The 27,737-nt window shown below is 36.4% G+C and overlaps 1 protein-coding gene across 1 annotated transcript in view; it reads left to right on the top strand.

Annotated features, from left to right (window-relative positions):
• The window catches only part of LOC129216715 (follicle-stimulating hormone receptor-like), a 75,181-nt gene extending 51,815 nt beyond the window's left edge, over positions 1-23,366 (top strand). The window contains exons 7-11 of the mRNA XM_054850932.1: positions 9,130-9,501; positions 10,807-11,215; positions 17,863-18,244; positions 20,532-20,652; positions 23,134-23,366. Of these exons, the coding sequence (XP_054706907.1) occupies positions 9,130-9,501; positions 10,807-11,215; positions 17,863-18,244; positions 20,532-20,652; positions 23,134-23,366 (1,517 nt within the window). The remainder of the gene's footprint in view (positions 1-9,129; positions 9,502-10,806; positions 11,216-17,862; positions 18,245-20,531; positions 20,653-23,133) is intronic.
• The last annotated feature ends 4,371 nt before the right edge of the window (positions 23,367-27,737 follow it).

The following is a 27,737-nucleotide window of genomic DNA, read 5'->3' as shown; positions in this document are numbered from 1 at the left end:
ACGCCACGCTCTTGTTCTTTCTGCGAATGGCTTAGGCATATTTGCAACAAAATATTTTAACGAAAACAAATAGATTATAAACAACGATAGTACAAAACGGTACTCAAATTGCGTTGCTTTTGCACACGCGCAGTGTGGCATAGTGGGCGAAAACCCATCGAACTCGTGGGTTTTAAGCTAGGATCTTCTATTATGGCTCAAAATGCGGCAAAATTCTTCGACTATTTTGTAGTGGTGCTACAATTTTGAATTCCTTAACCCCCTAAGCTCCGCAGAGCTCAGAATGGACCCAAGTCGCGTTTTTGAAAACCAAAAAGTATGACCATATTTTTTCCCTGATATATGGCTCAACGCTTAGTATAAATCGAGGAATTGGATGATAAAACACAACTTTTTTGATCGCTGCCGGGTGTTTAGAAATGCTTTTTTCCACCGTATAAGTCATTGAAAACATGATTTTTCAGGTTTTTCCGTTGGAAAAATGGGTTTTAACGGTCTTCTCACATCTCCCGCGCAAGAACAAATATATATTTTAATTCTAATCTACAAGTTTTCAATCTTTTTCCAAAGTTCAAAAGGTAAAAATTTCCCTAAAACACCGAAAAATTGCTCCAAGTCCGAATTTCAGCTCGAGATCCTGCCATTGTCCACGAGAATACATTTGTGCAATAGCGTCAAACAGCTTATTTTATATGTATACATTTATATGTACACATTTTGAGAATAAATCGACAGCGGAAATTCTAAATGTGAAGGTCTTCATTCGAACGCAGGCGATTTATTCTCGAAATATATACACATAACTGTATACATATTAAATGAGCTGTTTGCCGCTGTTGTACAGATGTACTCTCGTGGACAATGGTAGGATCTCGAGCTGAAATTTGTACATGGAGCAATTTTTCGGTGTTTTAAGGAGGTTTTTACCTTTTGAACTTTGGAAAGTGATTAAAAAGTTGTAGTTTAGAATTAAAATACATATTTGTTCTTGCGCGGGAGATGTGTGAAGACCGTTAAAATCCATTTTTTCAACGGAAAAACCTGAAAAATCATGTTTTTAATGACTTATACGGTGGAAAAAAGCATTTCTAAACACCCGGCAGCGATCAAAAAGGTTGTGTTTTATCATCCAATTCCTCGATTTATACTAAGCATTGAGCCACATATCAGGGAAAAAATATGGTCATACTTTTTAGTTTTCAAAAACGCGACTTGCGTCCATTCTGAGCTCTGCGGGGCTTAGGGGGTTTAGGAATTCAAAATTGTAGCACCACTACGAAATAGTCGAAGAATTTTGCCGCATTTTGAGCGATAATAGAAGATCCTAGCTCATAACCCGCGAGTTCGGTGGATTTTTGCCCACTATGGCACACTGTGACGCGTTTCAACGGATGTTCTGTTGATATTCAACAGCTCTAGTAAGTGATCGCCGCGCAACCTGAACGCAGCACACGCAACTATTGTCCGTTTTTCACTAGTTGAGACTTGGCCACGCCCCCAACACGTGGTATCGGAAGATTCCATATGCGTCTTTTGGGGATGAGGCTTCAGACCAACACTGAGAAAGGTTGCAATTGGCCATCGTTATCGCGCTGTAAGAAGACAAGTGTTCTATAATTTTCTAAGAAATTACCTCCCACCTTCTTTCCCGAAAAAAAGGTGTGCTACTAAGACATTTGTTCGACTTAAAAGTATTTTAAGATTTGCAATGTATTTCTATACGTTTTGGATTAATTTATCATTGATTTTGCGAAGGAAATCCTAAACTTTGTCTTTCACGCTACGCTAAGAAAACATTTTCTGAAAACACGATGAACAGTTGCAGGAGAAATTGGAAGGAAAATTTTTCCTTCTATTCTGCTGAAACTTTCACAGCTCTCGAACGTGGGTTTTTCATAGGTATTCTAATTATAAATCTCTAATCGCATATTGTCAACTTTGCTGGTCAACCATTTCTCACCTTATTTTTGATCCGATTTTCTTCTTTAAAGCGTTTATTAAATATTACACAGTGCTTAAAGATAAATGAACTATTTTTGCAATATTTCGAACTGTTTTACTTCGAATATAATGAAGAATTAATGCGTTTTCGAATTTTGTTTGTTGTTACTTTGCGAATACAAGTCATTTGTAAAATAATACGTAGATTTGTAAAGTGAACAAGCAAAAATTAATGCCAAAAGATTTTTTAACTATCACCGCATTGAAAAAATAACAAAAAAAAAAAAAAAAAAAAGAAAGAAAGAAAGAAAGAAAACGACAGACGATAACTTTAATTTCGAATTTTTTTGAAAATATTTCTCTGTCACCTCATTTTTGGCCCATTTCAAACAGTCAATATTTGTTTAAAAAAAATGTTGAATTGATGTAATCATGTAGAGGCAGTATGAAAAAGTATTGAACTACTATTTCGATTCCTAGGCACTTCATTTTTAACCATACACATTTAAAGCCAACGAACAATTTTGGAAGCCTCAGTAGGTAAGTTGCACTCTGTGTGACACATTTCAATACTTTAGTACTATTTTTTTTTTTTCCAATATGGCTTTTATTCTTCAGAAATGAAAAAAGGAACAAAACAAAAATTAAAGCTTTTCACATGCCAATATGGTTATCTACAGAATAATTGAATAAGTGCCTGAAACAACGTTTTATGTTACTGTTTTAACCTATTTATTTTTGTAAATACGAAAAAATATACATGCTTTTTTTATTCAAGTTTTTTCGATTACTCTAAAAGTAATTCAGTTCTTCCAGTACTTTTACAGAACAGCGTTACGTGTGGGGATCATAAAATAGGCAAAAGTTTGTTGCCCGTATTCTAATACAGATCCGAACAAGGGAGGGGCGATGGGGCGACCGCCCCTTCCTTGAGTCGAGATGCAGAACTCTTCCACGGCATGTCTTTGATACTGAAGTTAAAAATTGTTTTAGCCTATCTTCAATAGTTTGACGAAGCTCTTGCTGTCTGGAAAATGAAAGTGTAGCACATATCTTATTCTTAACACATTACTGATAGAGATCTGAACTTTGTATAGGAAGTATTTCAAAGTTCCAAAAACTCAATTTTAGAAGATTTTAGATGATATTAAATAGGGTTATAGGGTTCAAGGGCTCTTCTCAGGAAAGTTTGGAAAATTGATGTCCCCCCCCCCAAAAAAAAAGAGGAACTTTAATGGGACACCTTTGATGGCGTTAAGGTAAGGGATGGGGTTTGGTACACTCCTCCGCAATTTTGTAGAAAAGGAAGTCCCTCCCCTTCCCAAAATAACTGAAATGAGACGATCTTTCATGGTGTTTGGAAGGGGGGGGCGGAGGTTTGCGAATTTATAAAAGGGTAAGGGTGTGAAATCAATCGCCCCCTCCTTGAATAGTTTCTGGATCCGTCCTTGGCTCTGAATGTAAAGTGCGTTATTTTTATCAAGAAACGTTGCTATAGTCAACCTATTCAGTTGTTCAACATATCCCACACTGGCAAGGAAACTGACTCAACCACAAGAAAAAAAAGCAGCAATGGAGAAAATTAAGGTTTGACGCAATAGTAATTTTAAGTGATTTAGTCTCAAACATTACAATATGCACAGTCAACTTATTATGTGATGTTTATTAATTAGTTTTTGAAGTATAGATACATATAATGCATACTTTAAGCTCGAAAAATATTCTTCCAAATTATGAAATTTTAATGATGTGTCATTATTGATGAAATCGTTTCTACGCCCCCCCCCCCTCCGCACCATTTAGGTGAGCTAACTTTGCGGTTTTTGTGTCGAGAAAAAGCACTAAATTTAGATTTTAAATCAATAGCCGATACGGTTTTCTCAGATTTTGAATTGTGTCACTTTCCTTGCCGGAGTGCGATATGATTCTTTATTAAAAACATACATGATCATAAACAAATTGTAACTAGAGCTATCCAGGAAGGAGGGGGGAGGGGCCGGTCTTTTCCCTTAAAACAATTGTTACTGCGATTTTGGTGACTTAGAGCAAACCTAAGGCGTCGTTCACAAATGATGTCACGCTTGAAAGGGGTAGGGAGAGAGGGTTCGGGGTTCATGAACTTCGGACAGTTAGTCTCAAGGGGGAAGGAGGGGATTATAAGAAATATGACTTCACATATTTTGGTCCAAATAAAAGCGTTCGTTATAGCAATATGTTCATCGAACATTGCGTGAGATGTGACGAGGGGAGAGGCTAAGGTGAAGTGTAACGTCCTTTATGGACAATCCGTGTTTACGTTAGGCTACTGTGTACTGAAGTGTTATAACTAACTTCGTTTCTGCCCCCCCTCCCAGAAACGAAGTTGGTTATCTCCCCCCCCCCCCCGCCTTGAAAATACTCGCCCTGGGGGTAGTCGTCATCTCTTAAGCCGGCCCAACCGATGAACCTATAATTTTAAAACAGTATTCAAACCAAAGACACTTTTTATAACGCATCGCAAAATATTACATATTTCTAAACATTAATATTCAGGCAATACTTAGAGAAATAGCCTTGATTTTAATAGTCAATTGCTTTAAATATTTCAGATTGATTTTTTATTGTTTTCTCATTTACTTTTATTTCTCACATGTAAATCCTTTCTGGAACAATTGCCCAGTCCCCGCCTTTGGTTCAACCAAGTTTTTTTTTGGGGGGGGGGGCAACTTTTGTTTGAATAATGTTTTCATCATTTTTCAAAAATAACTGATACTGTAGATCTACTGACTGTATATCCGCTCTATATGATCTGAAATTTTGTACAATCCATACAGATGCATCAAAAAGACCCAACCCGTAAGAGCTACTGAGTCACCCCCCCCCCTCAAGAAAAGGGAGAGGGAAATGGAGAGAGATATTCAGTCTTCAAAACGAACGCAACCCTTAAGCATTTCAATGCCACAGTCTGTGTAGCAATGAAGTTTTCCTGTCCCCCCCCCCTTTTTTTTTTCATCAGCGCACTTGCAATTTCGAATATAGAACGTTAGTGTTTAAAAGGATATCGTTCAAAATTCAGAAAGCCTATCCTTAATAGAAATGTTTCATTCGGAAAACAAAATACCTTACTTTTTTTTGTAAATAAAATATTTTTGTTCTGAAATTTTCAGTTTAAAAAGTATAGATTCCCCGTAGACGACAATTACGCGAAGCTAGAAACGAAAGGAAAGAACACAAAGACATTTTTACAAATTTAAATGCCCGCCAAATTTAGGGTTGTCTCAATTGAAAGCGGTAGCGATCACCCCCGCGCTAAACTTAGCTTTGCTTTCGGGAAGGCGTTCCGAAGTCTCTTCTCCTCATGAACGCACAATACGCACTACGAGAAAGCAAGAAAGCGAAAAGAGAGCATGCCCGACTTTTGCTGATAAAAAGATAGCGGATCAGAACTTCAAACTCTCGCATAAGAAGTTTCACTTCAAAAAATTACACTCTAGTTACGTTACGTTGTAGTTTGCGACTTACATGCCTGTCTTAACATGCGGTTTGGCACCAGCTATTTTAGCGATTCAATTTTCGATGGATATTTTTAGATCAAAAGAATTGTCAGATTTTTCAGGTTGCATTTAGTTCTTAAAGTATGCCTTCGAAAAGCTAGACAAATATTGCACTTGTTGTATAATACAGAATTTTGATGGAACATACAAAGTAAAATGAGACTATTTTTGCACAACTAAAAAGATTTAATTTTATATTCTCTAATCCGTCAGAATAGTACGTTTATCTTCATCTTTGAGTTCTTATACATTTCAAAGAATTATAAAACTTTATGTCGTAATATCACTCTTTTCAACTACAAGTCATAAAATAAAATGACTTTCATGAAATAAATAAATAATCCTTTTTCAACAAGATTGAGTTTTGCAAACGTCATTTTTGATTTAAAATTTTTTTGAAAAAGAAGTAACAACTGAATTTTTTACAGTTTAAACACATGAAAAGATTTCTTTCGTAAATGTATGCGTTGACATTTTGAAGCTCAAAGATGAAATCCATTTTTCAGCAAAAGAAAAATTATGTCAACATGTGTAGTGAAGTCTTAAATTGAAAATAAAATCACTTCAACCATAAGCATAATATGTATGTAACATTTATTTCAATGCACTTTCCTTTGAAGTATTGAACAAAATAAACTATTAAAAAAAAACCTCCATTTTCGTAGCAAATGAATAAATAAAATGCCTCGAGAGAAATGGGTAGGTACTTTAAAATGTATTCATATAGATATGAAATTCGCTATATGAGTTTTATTGAAGTAGGGATACCATCGAAAACATGTGAATTCAATGGGTTGAATTTTAAATGCATTCAAAAGACTTTTGACATAAAAATTACAAAATCCCGAAATTGCAGTCTAAAAATAAAATATTCTATACGTTGGATTTTTATCTTTTTTAAAGTGATGTAACCAAGATAACCGACGTAGTAATAGTATACTCTTATGGTTTTACAAATTAAATCGAGACAGTGAAAGGTTAAGACATGAAAGTATATTGTTTAAAATTTTGAGCAAACTTTTCCGAAGTTCAAACCATAGGTAGGCTTTCATATGAAATTTTTTTATGAATTATGCTGTTTATCATTTATTACCGGAGCTGCTATTACCATCTTTTCCGCAGAAACTGAGGAAGGTTTCTTTTCCCATAAGAAAGTTATCTTCAAATTTTTAATTTTGGCAATAACATTCCTTAGCTTTCACGAGTGCTTCGTATTCAACTGCTTTGAGCTGATTTTTTTTTCCTTTCTTTTTTTTTTTTTTAAATTATGAGTACAAAATAGTGAATAGTTTTGGCCTTTTTGATAGTTTAAAAAAATTGAGGACGATATAGAAGAGAGCTTTTTTAATATATAATTATTTTTTAAAAGATTAAAATTAAAAAATCTCTGGGTTTTGAAAAATTACCTTTATGGAGCTCTATTCTACTAAAAATATCATTTTTAATCCAAACATTTCTTGACTTAGGCTGTCCTTCAGTTTTCCATTGCAAATTTGGTTATTTATGACTGCATTCTTTTTACCTCAAAAATAGACTAATTCCATACTCTGGTTAATTAGGCCATAAGGGCTGCCTGGAATAGCGTTTTTTCTAAGCCGACAGAGTGGTGTAGTGGTTAGGCGTTGGCATCTTTCGCCCAAAAGTGCAGTTTTGAACCTGGCTCTAGTCGGTTGATTTTCAAGATGCAGAAAATCGATAGCCTCCACCTCGTTTGACTTTGAGTACTCTTGGTAAAATAAAATTCCTAGTGCAGTTTCACATCGAAGAGATCCCAGGCGTCTCCATATGATGGGAAAACTTAGCGTCTAAGTTCTCGTGGAAATGGAGATAGTGTTGCCGCATGAAAGAATTGATGCTATTTCGGGGATCCCACGAAGTGTGCAAAGGGTTAAAGCCTCTGACACAGCTCCATTAGAAAGCAACAGAAGTAACAGTTCTTGCCAACCTAAAGCATTACAAATGATATTCTCTGGTTTCCTTTCTTTTCAGAAGAAAACCGAGGCACCGGAAATCAGACTGCACTTTCTCTAAAAATAAATTTCATGGAAATTTTACTAAAATGTATTAAATTTCATGAAGTTTCTGTACATTCATCATCAAACTATATTTCACATAACACAGCAGTTCATATACGTCTAAAAATCAGATCGAAACTTCGTATCGATAAATGAGGCAGTGAGAAGCAAAGGGATGTATGTGGCAAAATTAAAAATTTGGAGATAACCAGTACAAATGGTAGGTGAACCTCTCCTCTGTCTTGAATCAAGAGATGGTACTAGTAGTTCTGGTAGGTGCTGCTATGCAGCATGATTTAGAAAAAAAATTCAATGAAAGTCTATCTAGGAACTTATCTTTAAACGCGTTTTCCTTGTAACTTTATATATATGTATATAAATACCTTTGCTTCTCACTACCTCAAATGTTTTCGAATTTATTTTTTGAGCAATCACGATTGCTTATTGCTTTCATTTGACTACTTTTGGCGTCCTATTATTTTATTTTCCCACCGTCACCCTCCGCACCATCACCGTCGAACGGCTCCTCACGATGCTGCTCCTCTAGCGAAAGCCGTCTCTAGGTTGCATCCATGTCCTACACACATGCGCATACATACAACTCTACACACACACACAAACACACACATACACCTACACACACATACACAACTACACACACACACAAACACACACCTACACACATACACAAACACACACACAAACACAAACATACATCTACACACACATACACAACTACGCACACACAAACCTACACACATACACACCTACACACATACACAAACACACACGCATACATACAGACACCTCCACATACCCACACACAAAAACATACACACACACGCATACATACAGACACCTCCACATACCCACACACAAAAACATACACACAACTACCCACACATTCATGCCTGCACACAGACCCAAACACACATGCCTACACACACATACACATACCCCCTTCACACAAACACACATACCCCCACACACAAACACACACGCTTATATACACACACTCGTGATTGCGAAAAATATAATTTGAATTCAAAATGTCAAAAGTCAAATTAATTTTTTTTTTTTTTAATTTTTCCTCATTATCTAGAAAAAATATAATTTTATCTGGATTCAATCACGCGAGATTCATTGTAATATGAAGTGTGGTCCTCGGATTTAGAAAAAAAAAAGAAGTTGTTGACCACTGTTTTAAAGATATCATTTTAGGGGGACAATTTTGCTTCTACAGAAATGTCAGATTTTTCAATTTACATTTAGTCTCTGAGGCATACCTTCGTAAAGGTACATAACTATTTCACTTTTTCTAAAATACAGAATTAACGTACAGAGCAAAGTGGAGTTATTTTGCACAAATTTAGAGTTTTAATTTTAAACAATGTAATCCGTCTTAGACTTCAGAGACTTTTTTTTTCTCACGCTTCATTATTTTTCGGAATCACTAGTTTTAAGATTATCAGAGACGTGCTTCATGGTTTGCAAAATATGAATTTATGGTTAAATACTTCTTTGATAATTTTCAAGACTTACTTTGGTATGTCCTGTATAGATGTGTGCCTACATGTAAAACATTGTAGGTTAATTTGGATCGTTCCATGAGCTCAATACTTACTTCTGAATATCCACAGGTATTTTCCATGCCAGACCCATAACCATCAGACCGGATGACCCAGTCAAGGCCGTCTGCGGCCATTTCGCTCGAGATTTCCGGCAGGTCACGTGCTATCCGGAGCCGGATGCCTTCAACCCTTGCGAGGACGTCATGGGCCATTGGGTTCTGAGGGTGGTCGTGTGGTTCGTGGCACTGGCCGCCATGCTGGGCAACCTGGCAGTCCTGGTGGTCATCCTGACGGCCCGTTCCAAGCTCAGTGTTTCCATGTTCCTGATGTGCCATCTGGCTTTCGCGGACTTCTGCATGGGCCTCTACCTGTTAATAATAGCCATTGTCGACATCCGAACCATGGGCACTTACTTCAACCATGCCATCGACTGGCAGCAAGGTAATGTGTATCTAAAAAGTGGCATTGTAGTAACAGGCTATCCATTAATGAGGCAGTGAGGTAACAAAGGGGTGTAAGTGCCAAAGTTGAAACTTTTTAGACAACCAGCACAAATAGTAGGTGAACTTCTCCTCTGTTTTGGGCAAGATATGGTACTTGCAGCCCAGGTAGGTTCTGCGATACAGCATGATTTTGAAAAGTTTTTCAGTCGTGGAACTTTTAACGCATTTTACTCAAAACTTGAAAATGTCCACTTAAATCTCTTTGCTTCTCACTGCCTCAAATGCTGTACCCTGTTTTTCAATGTTTTTGCCCTCCTCCTTTGTCACAAGGTGTCATACCTCGCCTTTCTCCTCTCCTCCTCTTATCACATGTCACACTCTGTTGTATAAGCAATTATTAAAAAAGAAATCGAAGTCACACTTTTTGTTATCCCCTCACTCCCCCCTTAACCTAAATTCAAAGTTTCATGACATCCTCTCCCCCCTCAACGTTTAACATCATTTGTGCACCGCCATTAAACGAAAACTGCATGGATGCATAGTAAAAGACTGTGTTTGAATAATTTCAAAGCGCTCTCAGAAACACAAGCTTAAATCTCACAAAATTTAGTCGTTTTTGATAAAATGATTTCGTAAAAAAACCTCCTAGTGCTGTTTCGACTTCGATACGGAAAGGCGAGCATCTGGTTTATAGGCGGAAAAGGAAGCACCTACTACTTTGCTGGGATGCCAATTTGTTGTTACAGAAACGTACTAGCCTCTTCATTTAGCACAGTGAAACAAACGAAACACGAGCTTCATTTTTTTCCTTTTCCCCCTCATTCAGGAAGAACTGTCTTAGCTAGCCACCTGCCAAGTCCATGATAAACCATGATAAACGTGGTCAGGCAGTAAATTTTGAGTCAAATTGACGGTTTTTTTTTTTTTTTTAATTTTTCTCCACATTTAAGCATGAGTTTCCAAGCCAGCAAGAAAAAAATGGTCGAAAAGGCCTAATTTTGTCTTACGATTGAAGAATCTTTTAATTTCTGAGAGTGCGTGCTGGATAAAGAAAATTGAACAGTTAAGAGCACTAACTGAAGTAAATATTTACTTCATTAACAAATTAATAAAATCTCAATTGAAGGAAAGTCGATTTCCTTCAAAAATCCCGTATAGCGATGGTTACTGACTTGGTACTAGTTTAAGCATTTCTCCTCTGTATCCTTAGCAGAAGTGAACCCTCTCAAGGTAAGCCGTGATACTATCAGAGTTGACATTTCGTTAATAATAGAACCGTCTCCCATTACTTCTTTCTTTGCAGGTGCTGGCTGTCAGGTGGCGGGTTTCCTGACCGTCTTCGCGAGCGAGCTGTCCATCTTCACCCTCACCGTCATCACCCTGGAACGCTGGTACGCCATCACCTACGCCATACACCTGAATAGGCGCCTGCATCTGGGCACGGCAGCCAAGGTCATGGCCATGGGCTGGCTGTACGCTGCCATCATGGGAGCCCTTCCATTGGCCGACGTCAGCGGGTACGCCCGCACGTCCATTTGTCTGCCCATGGAGAATGATGACTTCGCAGACCTGACGTACCTCATCATCCTTCTCAGCGTCAAGGGATTCGCTTTTCTGCTCATATGCACGTGCTACGCCAAGATGTACCTGTCCATCAGGGCGTCCAGCTTGGGAGGGATCGACAGGCAGACACCGGATTTGCATGCCAACAGGTAGCCTGTCCGGAAATTCTTGTGCCGTCTTCTTTCTTTTCTCTTTCAGAAGTATTGAAATCAAGTGCATGTTTATGTGTCCTTTCGATTACAGCAGATTTTCTTTGAAGGTATATCTTCTCAAGGGTTAGTTCACATTGACCAAAATGCTGCTTTATAACCGCGAGGAGAAAATTCCTGTAAAAAAAGGAGAGAGAAGGGACAAGAGATCATTGCAGGAATAATTTTGGGCTTATTTGTTACCACGTAAAAAGTGAGATATCCCGGAGGAGATATAGGTTCAATGCAGGTTGCAAAGTGTATAACTGCTGTCGAAAAGCTATACCTTTTAATAAGTCAAGTTATTACATTTCCTTTGTAATCGCGTTCTCAGACTATCTTTGCAAAAACTTGTCCTTATAGAGTGGGAGCCGGCGCATTTCTCGTATGAACACTGGGGGGGGGGGGACATACAACCTATTGATGGGTGTAACGTAGGTGGGACCAGCATCGTCCGCGATTCTGTTATGCGCTAACTTGAGCAATTCCAAAGGCCTACGGCTAAGAGGTGGGGTGTGTGCGGAGAAAAGTGTGTACAGTCTAGCAGAGTTGTGACTCGCAGCATTTCGGGTTACCCTGTTGAGTTACGCTTCACAGATGAATGTTTTAAAGAAGAAGGCTCCGTGCGCCAACAACTTACCACTGAGAGTAAAGGACCCTGCAGTACTAGCAGCAGGACATCCTCAAAATGCTCCTATTTGACAATGGGAGCAGCACATTTCATCGGCTTGTGGAATTCAATTTATAATAAAAGAAGATTCCACCCCTTTGACAAACAGGCTGATTGAGATAGGCATATCCGAAGATTTCTTGCGCGTCTTCTTGGACGTTCTCTTCCCACATGGCACGGCTCCCTGTATGCCTGTGGTTGGTATGCGGGGAAATGAATTATCGCTTGATCACGATCCTGTCTTTTCTATGCGTTTCCGTGTCACTTACCCCACCCCCATTGCCGAACCACGGAAATTACTTAAAATTGAAGTCCTCTCCTCCCTCTAAGAAAAATTAGTCCAATTTTTGGTCAGATGAGGGCAGAAAAACGGTTTGGTGGCTCTTCTCCAGAAAATTTTCGAAACTAAAGTGACACAAATGTAATTTTGAATTATTATTTCGAACACTAGGGAGGAGCGTGGGGTCAAAGGTTTTGTGCTAGGGAGGGGTAGTCGCACCTCCCTGCCCCTCTTTGGGTACGCTTATGGTTGATCGTATGAATGTTTGAAGTCAAGTATAAAATCGTTGAGAACAATTTCATATAATCCCTACGACTCCTCCTTTTTTAGATAACAGATTATTTTCGTCATTATTACAGTGGTTTGTGCATGCTATCTCAGTTTTAAAGCTACCTTGCTCAGCTGTTTTTTTTTCTTTTTAAATAAATCTCGCCGCACATATCCCATTTCTGCATACATTGAATAGCAACAGTGAAAGTATTTAGCTAAGTGTTTATTGTTTTAAAGTAAGCTCCAGCAACGCTTTTAGATAAAAGAATGTATCAAGTGTTATTCCTCTTTCTTGAAGATTTTATAAAATGTTTATTTTATTACAGATTTACTAATTCTTCAATTGAAAAACGTATGAAAAAAATGCATCGTCAATATTTTATTTTACATCATAATCCATAGCCAAAGCACATTTCTAACGAAAAATTGAACTCGAAGTGTAAATAAAAACTATTGATAAGTTATTTGAAAAAACTCTGATCTTTATTTCCTGCTGAAACTAGAAATAATTTTTAGAGTAAAAAGTGATGTTTAAAACGCGCTTACAACTTACATCGTTTTTCCGCTCAAATGCGGCTCCAAAAGTCATTACGACGGAGGTAATTTTATGTGCATCATTTCCTTACATAAATTCATTGCCGTGGCAAATATCCTTTTGACTGATTTTCTGCGTGAAAATGTTTCAAAATATGTAATTTTACAAAACGTCATTACCGAAAAAGAATGTGTATATATATAATAATGATGATAGATTTTCTTTCCTTCAGTTTATTTTTTGTTTATGCTTTTCTGTAGCAAAGCTAATGCACTTTTCATTGATTTTTCCCTTTAGAATTCTTACCATTATCCGAAAAATTTTGTTTATGTTTATGTTCAAAATTATTTCTGTCAAATATAGTGTACATAACCAGTGATGGCTAATTGTGATGCCAGACATGACGCTCCAAGTGGAAATGTGAGTAAGGTTAATTTTTCTTTCAAATTATGTTTTGCTAATTATTTACATTTGTTTTGTTTATTATATTCTCAATGAGTCATTCATTCACAATTAAATTTAATTAAAAACTTTCTCAAGTTGGTATTTAAAAAATACATTAAAGCATCTTTGGTTCCTGTTTTTTTTTTTTTTTCGACAATTATTTTTTAGTTTTGTGCGTCTTTTTTTTTTTTTTTTTGCTTTAATTTGTTACTTTTTTAAAAATTCCAAGTATCTAATTATTATGGATTGCATTGTTTTTTATTGTTCTTTAATGAATGGAAAAACTGTAGGCCATAAAAACAAATAATTTTTTTAACAAAATTTATTTTCTGTCACAGAGAACTAAATTTAACGCTCTTCTTAAATGATGTATAACTCGTAACTTTTATTGCAAATCATTTAACCCCTTTTTATTTTCTCTCGTGAAAATACGCTTTTTTAAAATTTCATAATGGATAGAGCACTTGCAATTTTTTATCTCAAATCATTTTCTTGAATGCCCACGTAAATTACAGGTTACGGCAAAAAAAACAGGACAAGCGATGCAGGGGCGCAAACGCTACTTGAAATTTTTGAAATTGTCTCCAAAAAGTCCAAATTTCTCTCCAAAGAAATACCAGTACGGATACAATTATAAAACATACAATCCACACAATGGGGTCGTTTTCAAAATTTTGAAAGTATTTTTTTCTGAAAGAACATGCTTAAAAACATACGATCTAACTATTTTTTAAATAATTTGTTTAAGTTTAATATTTTTAAAAAATTACTTAAATCGTTGCGATTTCATTGTTTCCTTTTTTTGCCGATGACATCACAAATGATGAAATGCAATTCACAGAGCAAAATATTTAATTCGCATCTTTACTCACGTATATTGTCAACGATATGGTTGATAGGAAGCATAGGGCGCAATTGTAAGTCGCTTCTTGATTATCATAACGTGGAAACGCGGCACAAAATGTGCCAAAGAGCATCATTTATGACGTCATTAAGACCACGCCTAGTTTGAAAAAACGAAGTTAAAAAAAATAATTTAAAAAAAAGAAAATTAATTTGAATTCTGAAATTTTAAATTCAAATTATGTTTTTCGCAATCACGAACTGAGACAGGACCCTAATCATTGGAGTTATTGTTTCTAGAAACGGCTCCTGTCCCCCCCCCCCCCCGAAACCTGCCACTCTTCCTGGGCGGTTACGTGTGCATAGTTGTGTGTGTGCGTAGACCTGTGTGTATGCACGTAAGCGTTTGTGAGTGTATGTGTGTGAAGTCATGTGTGTGTATGTGTGTGAAGTGCGTGTGTGTAGGACATGGACGCCTCCGACCAGGAGATCGGATAGCTCAAAACCGGAGCAGCCGCGCCGAGCCGCCAGCAGAGGACGGTGGGCGGTGGTGCTGCAAAGGCTTCTGGTCCAAGTTGAAAAAGGCACCGACACCAAAAATGGTCAAATGAGAACAATAAGCAATCGTGATTGCTCAAAAAATAATTGTTGGGAAAAATTAAAAAATTTTCTTGGTCCTTTTTTTTTTTGCTTATTCTATCAATTTCAGTGACTAAAAGTACTAGTTTTGACTGAAGGAAACAACCCCATTATAAAAAAATCTCGTCACATACTTTGAGAAAGATAGATGGTTGATCAAAACATTTGTTATGTGGGCTGCAAAACACGTTTTTCATACCAGAAGTTCAACTAATTTCGTCAAATATTTCCAAGGCAAACATGCGTGTGGAATGAATCAAGGTTATGGCGCTTTATATCCAGTACAAAGTCCTATCAAGAACACGTGCATGGACCAGTTAAAATCGATTCTCCTTTATCATGTTAATCCACGAGCAAATTAATTCACGATGATGAATAGAATGGAATATTTTACAAAGGACCAATGAATAAAGCCACGGTTAATAATGCTCGCGTCATACCACTGTGGAAATATCTCAGGGCTCGAGATATATATTCACTTGTTATTCCTCTATTGTTGCTATTTTACATGTGTAAAACCAGTCAGATATTTCAGTTTAAGTTGTTGCAAAGTTAAATTTTAACATGTAAATTAAACGTTTTTTGACAGTTGAATTCATTGATGAGTTCGCAATTTAAATAAACTACTAGAGGCGCTGCTGTCTCTGACCAGTGGCGGCTGAAAAAGGCAAAACCAAGACCAATCTAAAGCCCTAGATTGTAACTTAAGTAACGGCACGTCCGCCATCTTGGGGATTAATGCCGCTTTCTTCCTATGTCTACCGTAATGTAGCAACCTGTTTTGCTTCTTGATTGTGAATGAACATAGAGTCAATAAGAAACTGCAATCAAGTATCTTAACACGCTACTTCTCCATAGCGGACATAAGATAAAAGTATGTTTATCACCAAGATTGTGGACATATCGCCACTTTATTCTACGATTCAGGGCTTTAGACTGATCCACTTACATGTCCAATATGGGACAACTGCCCTGTCTGCGTAAAACCGAAAATTTTCACCTGTTTGACTAATTCTTTAAACCACTGCAAGGTGGCGTATTCAAGCTCTGGAACTGCGAATTGGTTTACTTCAATAATCCTGGTCTTCACCAAAATCTTCGGAACTGTATAGATTTTTCGTGGAAGCCAGGCCCAGATCTACAAATTTTGGACCCCCTGCAACAAAATATGTAAGGCATCTAGAGGCCAGCAGTGTATATTTGCAACCTTAATAAGTATTAGTGCTAGTTTCTTTTTTTTTAAATTTCTTGGGCTGTTGGGCCCTTAAGGACGTGGGCCCCCCTGCACTGCGAGAAAGTAGATCCGGTCCTCGTGGAAGCCCTTCATACCTAGAGAACTATCTTAAAAGATTATTCAAGGTTGATCAAAACGTTAGGTATTATAATAAATACCATTACAGAAATGAATTTCATTTCGAGTTAAATATTTTATTATCAAATTAATGCATTCTTCTTCAGGTGTCATGAATTTTTGCACTCCGTTTGTTGACTATGTCTTTTTTAAGTCAACACTATAAAATTTCAATATTCCTTCTGATGTTATATGCTGTTGCACTTCGAATTCAGTTTTTTTAATGAGAAGTCATTTTTCTCTAAAGTTTTTAACAAATTTCTAATTTCCCTACTATTTGTCTTAGACATCGTCTCATATTCACTTCTATCAGTTTAAACGTATGCTTTATTCCCAGTACTATTAGTTCCGACTTGATCAGTGGTCATGCACTTCTATTTTACACTCGTACCCTTAACTGTTGCTCAGACGTTGCGTATAGGAAGAACGTTAACAGTCGTACACCACCAGCCGATTCAAACCTCCGTCAGATACCCGTACTGCCGATTGCAGACTTCTAATATTGGTAGAAAAGGACATAGACCAGTGGTTTGGGCAAAGAACTGAAACAGGTATCGAATCGGCTGGTAGGTAAGACCGTTACGGATCGCGTTAGAAACTGACCCTAGTTGGCAAATTTTGGCGTACGGTTCAGCAAGTTTAGAGACACAATTCCAATTTTTTAATGTCAAAATGTTTTTATTCATTGGATGTACGTATGTAAACAGTACATACTCGTATTTTATTATTCAGCAGAATTTGGAGTTTCGTTTGGCAAAATAAGAGTTTTCCATTCTCAAAAAATAAAGTTCGGAGCGTCCCTGCTTACACCCCTCTCCCACCACTTCTCCAAGTCACATGTAACGCTATATTAGATAAACTATGACTAAAAAGCGTTTTTATTTCATCCGAAGTTAGTGATGTCACACTTCTTGTTACCCCCCCCCCCCTTCTCCTTGCCTCAAACTGTCCGAAGTGTATGAATTCCCCGCCACCTCAAACATGACATCATTTATGACGACCCTTAGTTAATACTATAATACTTGCTTGTTAGGGGTCGTCCATAAATGATTTCACGCTTTGAGGGTGGGGGTCATAAAATTGGAACAGTTTATGACGAGAGAGGGAGGAGGTAACAAAAATTGTGACATCACACATGCTTCTTAACAATATGCTTGTGAAAAACAGCGCGAAACGTCATTTGAGCAATCAGGGAAGGGGTCACTTGACTCCCCCCCCCCCTTCTATGTTCTAAAACATAATGTAATTATGCATTTTTGCTTGTATTTTGATGTTTTTTTTTCCTATAAATGGATTGAATTCATACTCTTTATCACGCTTCCCTGGGAAATTCTGAAATGACGGGCCTGAGCGTGACATGTGACACGGAGAGAGGAGGGGGTAAGGTAAAGCGTGACTTTTTGTAACAGAAGGAGGCTGCCATATTTGTTGCAAAAAATGGTATCATTTATGGACAACCCCATAGCTAGGAATCATCTTTTTCCTTAATTTTCTCACTTCTTTCTCCTTTTCCAACCCCTCTTTAACATTGTCCCTCACTTACTTACTTCAGTTAATCCATCTGCTTCGTCTCCAGGGCCGTCCGTTCCGACTTATCAGTAGCCAAGCGCATGGCGATGCTGGTCTTCACAGACTTCGCCTGCTGGGCACCCATCGCTTTCTTCGGACTGACCGCAGTCGCTGGGATGCCACTGATCGACGTGACCAAATCGAAGATCCTCCTCGTCTTCTTCTACCCCTTGAACTCGTGCGCCAACCCCTTCCTCTACGTCATCCTCACCAAACAGTACCGGAAGGACGTGTACGCTCTCCTCCTGCGATTGGGATTCTGCCACAGGAAGAATTCTTGTGCCCATGGACGCACTCTGTCTTCAAACACCAACCAGCAGAGGAGGGTGTCATCAGTGAAGACTTTGTACAGGAATTCTCTGGTTGGAAGAGGAGCCCAAAGACAGCAGGTACGTACGTGGAATTCAGTGGGTCTTTAAGCGTTTTAAATGTCTTATTTCATCCAAGGTTGATAGACACACTAAGACAGGGGTATCCAGCATCTTATAGTGGCACGCAGATATATTTTGCCACTATCTGGAGCAAAATATATCTGCGTGCCACTATCAAATGTTCCATCATAATAAACTGCTATGTTGCGGCTATAACGGAACTTTATCTTTAGCTCGAATGTTGAGATTTCACGTAAAGTTCAAGGTAAAATTGTGCTTTTGTCGATAATCTGTCTGCGGCAGAAGAAAAGCAGTTAGTGCACAAAAAAAGAACCAAAGTGGAAAATTGGAAAATCTATGTTGCTGGAACAGCCTCCGGATATGTAATCAGAATATTTACAAGATTTATTTTTTTTTTAAATAAATAGGCAAAATTGATACAGATGAAAGCCAAATGATATAGAACCGCAAAATGATACGGTTTTCGACTGTCGGCCAAAAATAAATGGCAGTCAATCAATGTGAAGAGTTATAGCTAGTGTTAGCGATATGGTCTCAAAATTTGTGTTAAAAAAGGTTATTAGTTGTTTCTTCAATTTAAAAATTCTTTAATTTATTTTCGATTGCACTGTTAATACCCCCGTGTACCGTGACACCGCTCCATGGGTTGTCCATCCCTGCACTAGGACCAGCTAAGTTGTTGATGGTTTTCGCATTTGGTAGTATTTGATCTTTGTGACTTTAATTTTTGATTGCTTTGAGCTTCGTTTCTTGAATGTTTTTTTTTTTTTTTTGAAGGGATGACTCCGTAACTTTGCTGTTAAGAGGATTTTCAACGACGGAGATTGAATTAAAAAGAGAAAACAATATCTGAAACATAATGTTGCATTTTCTTGCACCATTCAACACGTCTAGCTATAATGTAATGCAGGGTTCTCCAACCTTTTTCACTCGCGGGCCACATTGCAAATTTTTGGAGGTGAAGCGGGCCAGTTCAACAGTATTTTAGTTCAGATGGTCTATTTAGCACTACCCCCCCCCTCCTCCCGTACATCGCGAATATATATATATATATATATATATATATATATATATATATATATATATATATATATATATATATATATATATATATATATATATATATATATATTAATCAAGCGGTGGGTTTTGAAAATTTCTGGGCTTGCTTCTATGTTGCTATGTTTCCTTATACATATTTGCTGTTAGCTAAATTAAATTATATTTTAAGTGCCCATAAACCGCTAATAATATAACGATAGGGAGTCTTGTAAAATTTAGAATAGTTCAGAAAACTGAAATAAAAAGTTTTTTGTGTCACAAAATCAAGTGAAGTTTCTTTTTTTTTCTTTCTTTTTAAAGGCTAATGAGTGTGTGATACAAGACAAAATTATTGCAATGTACTACAAATTTATTTTATTCAATTAATGACGTTGAAAAAGTTGGAAAAGAATACAACACTTGTAAAGCTTTAAAAAAAATTAAAACGGTAAAAAATTAATGAGAAAATTGCATTTGTTTGATAAAATTTCAGTCCATTCAGGGACAAACTTCGTAGTTCCGATCAGTTAGAGTGATTTTAAATGTTCGTCTAATAAAGAAGATATACACTTCGATTCAATATACTTCAATTTTCAAAACGTCTGTTCACACTTGTAAGTGGATGCAAAAAGAGGAAACAGCTTTAACATGAATTTTTAAGTTCTGTAAATTTTTTTCTGGTAGAGAACTGTAAAATGGAACGCATGTTTTCACTGGGGCCAGGAAATGTTCAGTGCCAGGAGACTAACGGAACAATGGGGCACGGAGAAAAGAGATTTGTTCTCGGAAAGAGCAAAAAGAGAGTTGAGTGCGGCAATCGTAGTTAACAGTAAAAAATGATTAAAAAAACGATTTAAATTAACAATAAAAAGATTTTAAATAATTATTTAATTAAAAATAATATCTCAATTATATTTTCAACGAGACTGTCTCTATTCCGAAAAAAAAGTTTGCTAGCTTCCAGCGAGCCGGACCCGGCCCGCGGGCCTTAGGTTGGAGATCCCTGATGTAATGCTTTATAGTTTGATGTACCAAATGTACTTCGGAGAAATTATGTAGTTGGAGAAAACCTGACCTGGCAGCGTCGAATGCTGTGATTAGGATCAGCAAAGCCTTCCCAATGCCGCTAGTTTATGATTGCCACAATCATAGAAGCCTTTGTTGTGGACAAAAAGAAGAAGTGTATATTGCAACATTATTCATAAAAGTATAACGAGAAGAACTTTTTTTTTTTTTTTTGCAGGTTATCTTATCCGCGGGACGCAGATTACCCGGAATGGCTCAAAGCGGAAATGTCACCGGTGATATGTGCGCTTTGGACGCCAGGTCATCCTCAATGCTCTCTGGGAACATATCCAAAGAAGGCAAGTGTCTGATAAACAGCCCTTTATATCATTTAGATCAGGATACTGCAGTGAACTCTTCGATTTTTGCTTGAAACGTAGCATAAGGGGCTCATTCCACTCTAACAGAATTCTTAGAATCTTATACGATCAATTGTATCTACCAATCACGCAACAAGGAACTTCCTTTGCCCCACCAAGAAAGAAATTTCTCGCTACACCATCGGTAGAATAATTCGATGGAATTGAACAAAATCGTTGTGAATGAGTCCCTCAGTTCTGGTTTGTTTCTTAATTTTTATTCATCTTTGGCCGAAGCAGAGCTAAACATCACACTTACCTAACGAAAGAATATTAAAAAATGTACAGCCATGCATTATGTATGCAAGTCATTATTATCATTCCTGCTTTAACTCTGTTGTGTAGTTTAGGTGAGTAAAAAATGAATTGCAACTGTGGTTAAACAAACGTTGCGAAAGATAAAGAGTTTTTGTTTTGGGAGGTCATCGAACTTTCCCTCTCGCTCAGCGTCGGCAATATCCGGAGGTTCATTCTCAAACATGTTGCACCTTTTTGCGGTAGCTTAACGTGACATTGTGTTTTCACCATACACTTCATGCACCTAACAGCCCATGAATTTTAGGGCAGTTGCACCTTTTTGCCCACAATAAAACAAATCACTAACGCAAGCATTTCCAATTTGGACGCTACTTGCTGCTGCTGACTATCAGAAAAACTTGACCTCGGAGAAGTCATTACGTCACACGATAAAGATACATGTTCTGAAGTGTTTCCACACAGTTTCATCATAATAGTCTTAGACGAAACATATTTACGAAGTAGTGCAACAAACTTTCTGACTGACCTACGTATTTGCACAATTTTCACAATAGAACAAGGTGATTTTTTTCTCTTGAAGGAATTACTCAACGGATCCCTTTCTGAAATTACGAATATTTTAAGTTTTTTTAATGTCTTAACTTTTAGAAAAAAAAATTCTTTGATTATGGCTGTTACAGAAGATTTTCCATCATTTGTTCACGCAAATATCCTCCCTTAAATCTCCGCTCACACTGTCAAAATTACTAAACATTTGCCGAACGCATCGCACAGATGTCGCAAAAATCTAAAAATAGAAATTTTCAACTCGTTGTCACCTCTTATATCATCATGGAAAAGTTTTTGAATCTGTGCTGTAAAGACATACATATTAAATATTTGTTTCGCCTCCAGCCAGACTGAAAGTTCGATAGTTTAATCGATTTTCATGGTATTTTAAGGTCACATGCTCAGATTCAGGAATAGTTACGGTAAATAGAGCTAAGCAATTTAGTTTGTTAAATCTTACTTCACGTAACCGTCGAAAATATCTCTTTGGGTTGAGTAAACTAAGAGAGAATAATTTTAAAGTAGCGATGCTTCTTTTTTTTCTTTTTCCTTTTCAAATAGACCTTAAAACTTTGTTTCAACAAAATTTCATTTAAATTAAAAGGTGTTATTAAAAAAAATTTTTTTTTTAAACTTGGAAAAACTCTAGGAATAGTTCTAATCTTAAAAATTGGATCTTTTTAGGGTAAATTTATGTAAAATTGCAAAATGAAAATATTTAAAAAAATTATTAAAATAAAAAAATGACTGCACTCAGTTAAGCAAATGAAAACCCAAATTAACGTCATATTATTTTATTCTACCCGATTTTTACATAACTTTGCAAAAGTATGTCCGATTATCAAATCTGTAGCTCAGCGAAAAACTCTCACAAAACATACGTGTGGATAGGTTATTTTGTTGAAGTTCTACTAGATGCTGAGAAAAACTTCATTTTGGCATTGTGATTGTGAGCAGGAATCATTTCAACACTTGATTGCAGTAACACAAAAACATACCACATTGCAAAACTCAAAACTTTTTTTATACTGCATTTTATTTTATTATATTTTATTGTATTTTTTGGAAAAGACAAGAATTTGTTAACCGAAGACAAGATTGCATCATTAAAATGTCAATGCGTTTTAACAATATTTAATAATAACTACCAATAGCAAAGCATGGTTACAACATATACAAAAAATAAATCTTATGTTTTGAATGAAGAAAAGTATTCTTGCTTGTTGTTTACCATTTCTGACTGTCTAGTAGAAACATAATTATTTATTCATTTGCTCGATACAAAGACTAATAGTCCGCTACTGAAAATGAGGAAATGCATTGAACATGTTGAGAAAGTAAATTACAAAGTTAAAGATTCTGAATGGTTGCTGTTAAATGGAGCTTGACATTGAGATAGCTCGTTTTTAATTCAAGCTTTCTGAGATGAGAGCAATTAATGACACAGAATGAACTTTGAAACAAGCTCAGTTTGCGAAAAGAACAGTTACCTTTTATTGAACTCAATAAAGAAGAAGCTCTTCCAAGGTTAAGTTTCCTCTTACCGCATCCGAACTGTACCTTTTTGGTGCTTTTAACTCTTATACTGAATCATTTTTGTCTCTTTGGTCGCAGGAAGTCCGGCAGTCCACAGAGGCTCTCCACATCCGATCAAGAACAGCTTCACCAAAATCCAACACCCAGATCAGCAGCTGATCCTGCGCAGAGTGCTTGAGTTTCCCACGTCCACGAACGTGTCCCAGTCGACCTCTCTCGTGACCACGGGGGACAACACCACCACAGACACCACTACGGACGGGCCGGCCTCGTTCGACGAAGACGCCTCGGCCAGGGATACGGCCGTCTGAAAAGGGTTCATCTCTGCCCTACACACCCAGAGAAATCTCGCCTGAGTGTTTCACGCTCGGGGAATGAGTTGCATTTGAGGTTGAAAGTTAAAAAAAAATCGGCGTCATTACACTGAGCTATATAAGTAACTGGAGTTTCGGAATTGAATCTCATATTTTTATCTTCACTTACACAAGTTCCACCTAAATTTAGACATTTTCACTGTATTTCCATTAGCAATGTTTTATATATGATTGTACCAATTTTTGCGTGGCTTTAAATCATACAAGGATACTTGCACTGGGACACAACGAACTTTAATTTGTGGTAAGGGGAAAATGATTCGCATTTTGTCAAATGAAACTTAAAATTTTATGAAATAAGAAAACAAAAATACGAGCATGCATGCATACATACTTATATCTAATGAGAAGAGACATTTGGTATGATTAAAATGATTAAAAAAAATTGCAATCCTGTCGACACATTTTCCGAAACGTTAGTTAAAATTTACAGAATTAAAAAAAGAAAAAATGAAGATCAGTGACCATGTGCTATTCCTGTCAATGCAATGTAAAAATAGTCAAAGAACATCTTCTAACCATGAATCGATCAGCGGAACATTATACTAGTACCTCCGTCCCTCCTTTTTTCATTGTCATTAAAAAGGGCGCCCGTATGGAAGGTTATCATCATTCGGCAAAATTTGGAGTTACATTAGAAAAAATTATCATGGTTCGCAAAATTTTGTCTGACAATGGGGTCATTTCCAAAATTTTAAAAGTATTTTTTTCTAACACCGCAAATGATGAAATGCCATTCACTGTTACCATTCGCAATATTTAATTTGCTTCTTTACTCACGTGTACCGGCAACGATATGTTGACAGCAAGCGTAGAGCGCTATATTTCATTCGATTCTTGATTATCAAAACGTGGAAATGCGGTAGACTTATGCGCCAAATTGCATCATTTGTGACGTCATAAAGACCACGTCTTGTTTGAAATATCGACATTTAAAAAAATTAATAGAAAAAATAACTGTTGAAAAAATTAAAGTATTTTCTGGGTCGATGTTTTTTTTTTTTGCTTATTCAATCAATTTCAGTGACTAAAAGTAGTACTTTGGACTGAAGGAAACAACTCCATTCGGAAAAATTATCATCATTCGGCAAAATTCGGTGTTCCATTCGGAAAAATTATCATCGTTCGGAAATTCTTGTCTGACAATTCGGCAAGATTTAGATTTCCATTTGGCAAAGTGAGAGTTTCTGCCTTCCCAAAAATTCAATTTGATCATAAGGTTTTGCCCCTGATTATTAAGTTACCTGAATGTTACTCGTAAGTTATGGAAATTTGACGTGTATTGAACTGCTTAAGCAACCTTATTCTGAATAATATATTACCACAATTCGTTTCGATAAAAGAGAAATTGAAATAAAACTACACTTCAGCTTTTCATTCAGTGGACAAAGAGCGATGTTATATGCACAGTTAAATTCATACGAAAAATTCTAGAGGGCGAAACGTATCCTGATGCCGGACCAAGGAAAACGAGGTAAATCACTACCTCCTACATAGATCTTGTGCTTAGTGATGGTGGATAAATGCCACAGCACTCTGGTTAATTATATAGCTCAGTAGTAATTGTCACTTGAAAAAGAGCTGAAGTAATCATGTGGTTGCTAAAGTTTGATGGAAGCAAAGTCAATTGTTGAAGATTTGTTAACAGTTGGCCCAAAGGGATTTTATTTATCACGAAAAAAAGCCAAACCTGGCAAATCAATTTTATTTTTTGCGACCGGATACGCTTCGATATTGCTATTTGGATGAAATTGCTTTATCCTTATCAATAACCTCTCCATTTGTTTCTATGTACTGATTTGTTGCGAACAGGAAATTGTGGTCTGGGATTTCATTGTTGCATGACGCTCTTTATCTAGGTTTTTAACGCACCTTTTTATGTGGTATTACTTTTACCCTTATTGTTAATTTTCAATTCTTCCAAGCATTTAAAAATCTGATAACAGTCATGATGATATAGATTGAAGATATTTTCGTATTACATCAATTACGTGGATATGTGGCATAAAATTAATTAACCACCTTTCTTTTGCTAATATATAACATGAAACCATTCGAGAAGATGTCAAATTTATGAGCTTAAGCATTCAGATCTTAGACTTTCATACTTGTCAAGAAAGTTCTTGAAAAACATTTTACTAATCAAGAGCTTTCATTAATCAAAAGAAACAGATGACAATCTCTAAATTTTCATTTAAGGTATTGAAACAATATTCAATTCTTGAAGCTTATTTTCAAGCCCGTCTTCATTCTTAAGAAAAGTTTCATTATAAGAACTCCTCAATGATGAAAAGTCTGCTAACTTTTCGGGGAAATTATTATAACGGGGAGCACTTGGCGCATTTTCAAAATTCTTTGCCAAAAAACAAACCACTTAATCTGCTTGGTTGGCTGGTTTTTTTTTTTTTTTGGCGCAAAAGCCTTAATAGGTTATAACTGCGCCAAACGGTTGTTAAATAGGGGGAAAAAGAGTCAAAAAAAGGGAATCTTATTATTAATGGAGCCAAGGACATAAAACTTCTAGAATTTTGAAAAATATGCCAAAATAAACACATAAAAACGAAGTTTTAAATTTTGAACGACAAGACCGAAAGAAATGACCGAGAAACAATTTTCATTATTGTTCAGCTTGTCTTCGAACTTTCCAAAAATCAACACTGCTGAATTAAAAAATTTAACGCTACATTTAGGAAAATAAGCCGTTTAACAAGTCTTAAGTGAAATAAAATGAGAAACAAGAAATAATAACATTATTGTAATAATAAACTAGTATGTTGTGACCATCACGAAACTTTCTTCTATATCTTTTTTATAATTTTGATCCCTCCCCATGCTTAACGAGGAAGCAATATTCCCAACAAAAACAAAATTACACATGCAAAAACTTGACGACCAACCCAATGTCTGAATTATTACAAAAGCAAAGCAAAGAGCGAAAATTGAAAGTTATTTTAAAAGCCTTGCTTGAATTAATTACAAATATTTTATTTGTTAACAAACATAAGATGGCAACAGTTAAAAATTTTAAATCATTGAGATAATATCATAGACTAATAATAAGAATAGACCGAGCTATGGCAACCCTTTTGCTGCTCATAAACCAAACCATGTGACTGGTGGATATCCTAGCAACAGCGGGCGTTGATCGTAGCAGACGATCAACGCCAGCGAGAAATAAAATAAATAGAATTGATGGAACACGGAAGAATGATCTCTTACGGAGTCCGATTTGTAAATTTGTTATTCTAAGTTGTAAATATTTTGTTAATATAGTTAGTTTTTCGTTTAGATAGTATTGTGCATTTTCTTTAGTCAATTTCAATAACTCTCTAAGCAATAAAAGATGCGCGCGACCAAAAAGAATCGGCAAACGGTAAGATTTTTACCTACAATTTCAATTTAAGATACCGATTAGTACATTTTGCGTTAACGCAAAACGTTTACGCCATTTCGTTCACGGCAACGCTGACAGCTCCAAATGAAATAAAAGTTACTGAAAACTGATCAAAAACTATTACTAATGTCAAAATAACGCATAACTAAAAGAAAAACAGTACAATCTCTTCACCTGGAATTTTTTTAAATGAAAACACATTGTCTTAAAATAAATGTCGAGTGCCAAACTATAGATAATGCTGCCATCTAGCAACCATGCTGCCAAAGTCTTCGCCTAGCCCTTTCACCAGTCACATGATACATCTATGAACCAATTTTCTTCATCAGCAAGAATGAGAAAGCTCGGTCTACTCTTATTATTAGTCTATGGATAATATTTCTGGTCATTTCCATACAATTAAAATCACGAGAAATACGCAGACGACAATCTATTATGATTTATCTTTCTTATTGTTGCATTAATAAAGCTATTTTTATTCGCAAAAAAAAAAAAAAAAAAAAAAAAAAATCAACACCTCTTGGAGCGATTGGCGTCAAAATTGAACCAAAGTCTGTTTACATATGGATTCACATATATTCCAAATTTCAACCAGAACGTAGCATTACTTCTTGAGATAGGGCACTCACAATGGAAAAAAAGAACGGGCTATTGCGCTACCCCCTTTTTAGCTGTTGACACGAAAATGAAATCAGCTCTTATACCCACTAAGGGCTACTTGCCGATAAATTTTTCTTTCATTCCGTTCATTATTTCTTGAGATACAGCAGTCACAACTGACGACAAAAAACGTTCTATAGCTCAACCCCCGTTTGAGTTATTGACACCAAAATTGAATCAGCACCTGTTCCTATTAATGGCAACATATGGACCAAATTTTGTTTGATTCCGCCAGTTACTTCCTGAGGAATAGC

The sequence above is a fragment of the Uloborus diversus genome, chromosome 2 (assembly GCF_026930045.1).
Source record: "Uloborus diversus isolate 005 chromosome 2, Udiv.v.3.1, whole genome shotgun sequence".
Lineage (NCBI taxonomy): Eukaryota > Metazoa > Arthropoda > Arachnida > Araneae > Uloboridae > Uloborus > Uloborus diversus.
The sequence above is the reverse complement of the archived record's forward strand: the minus strand, read 5'-3'. Positions and strand labels throughout refer to the sequence as shown.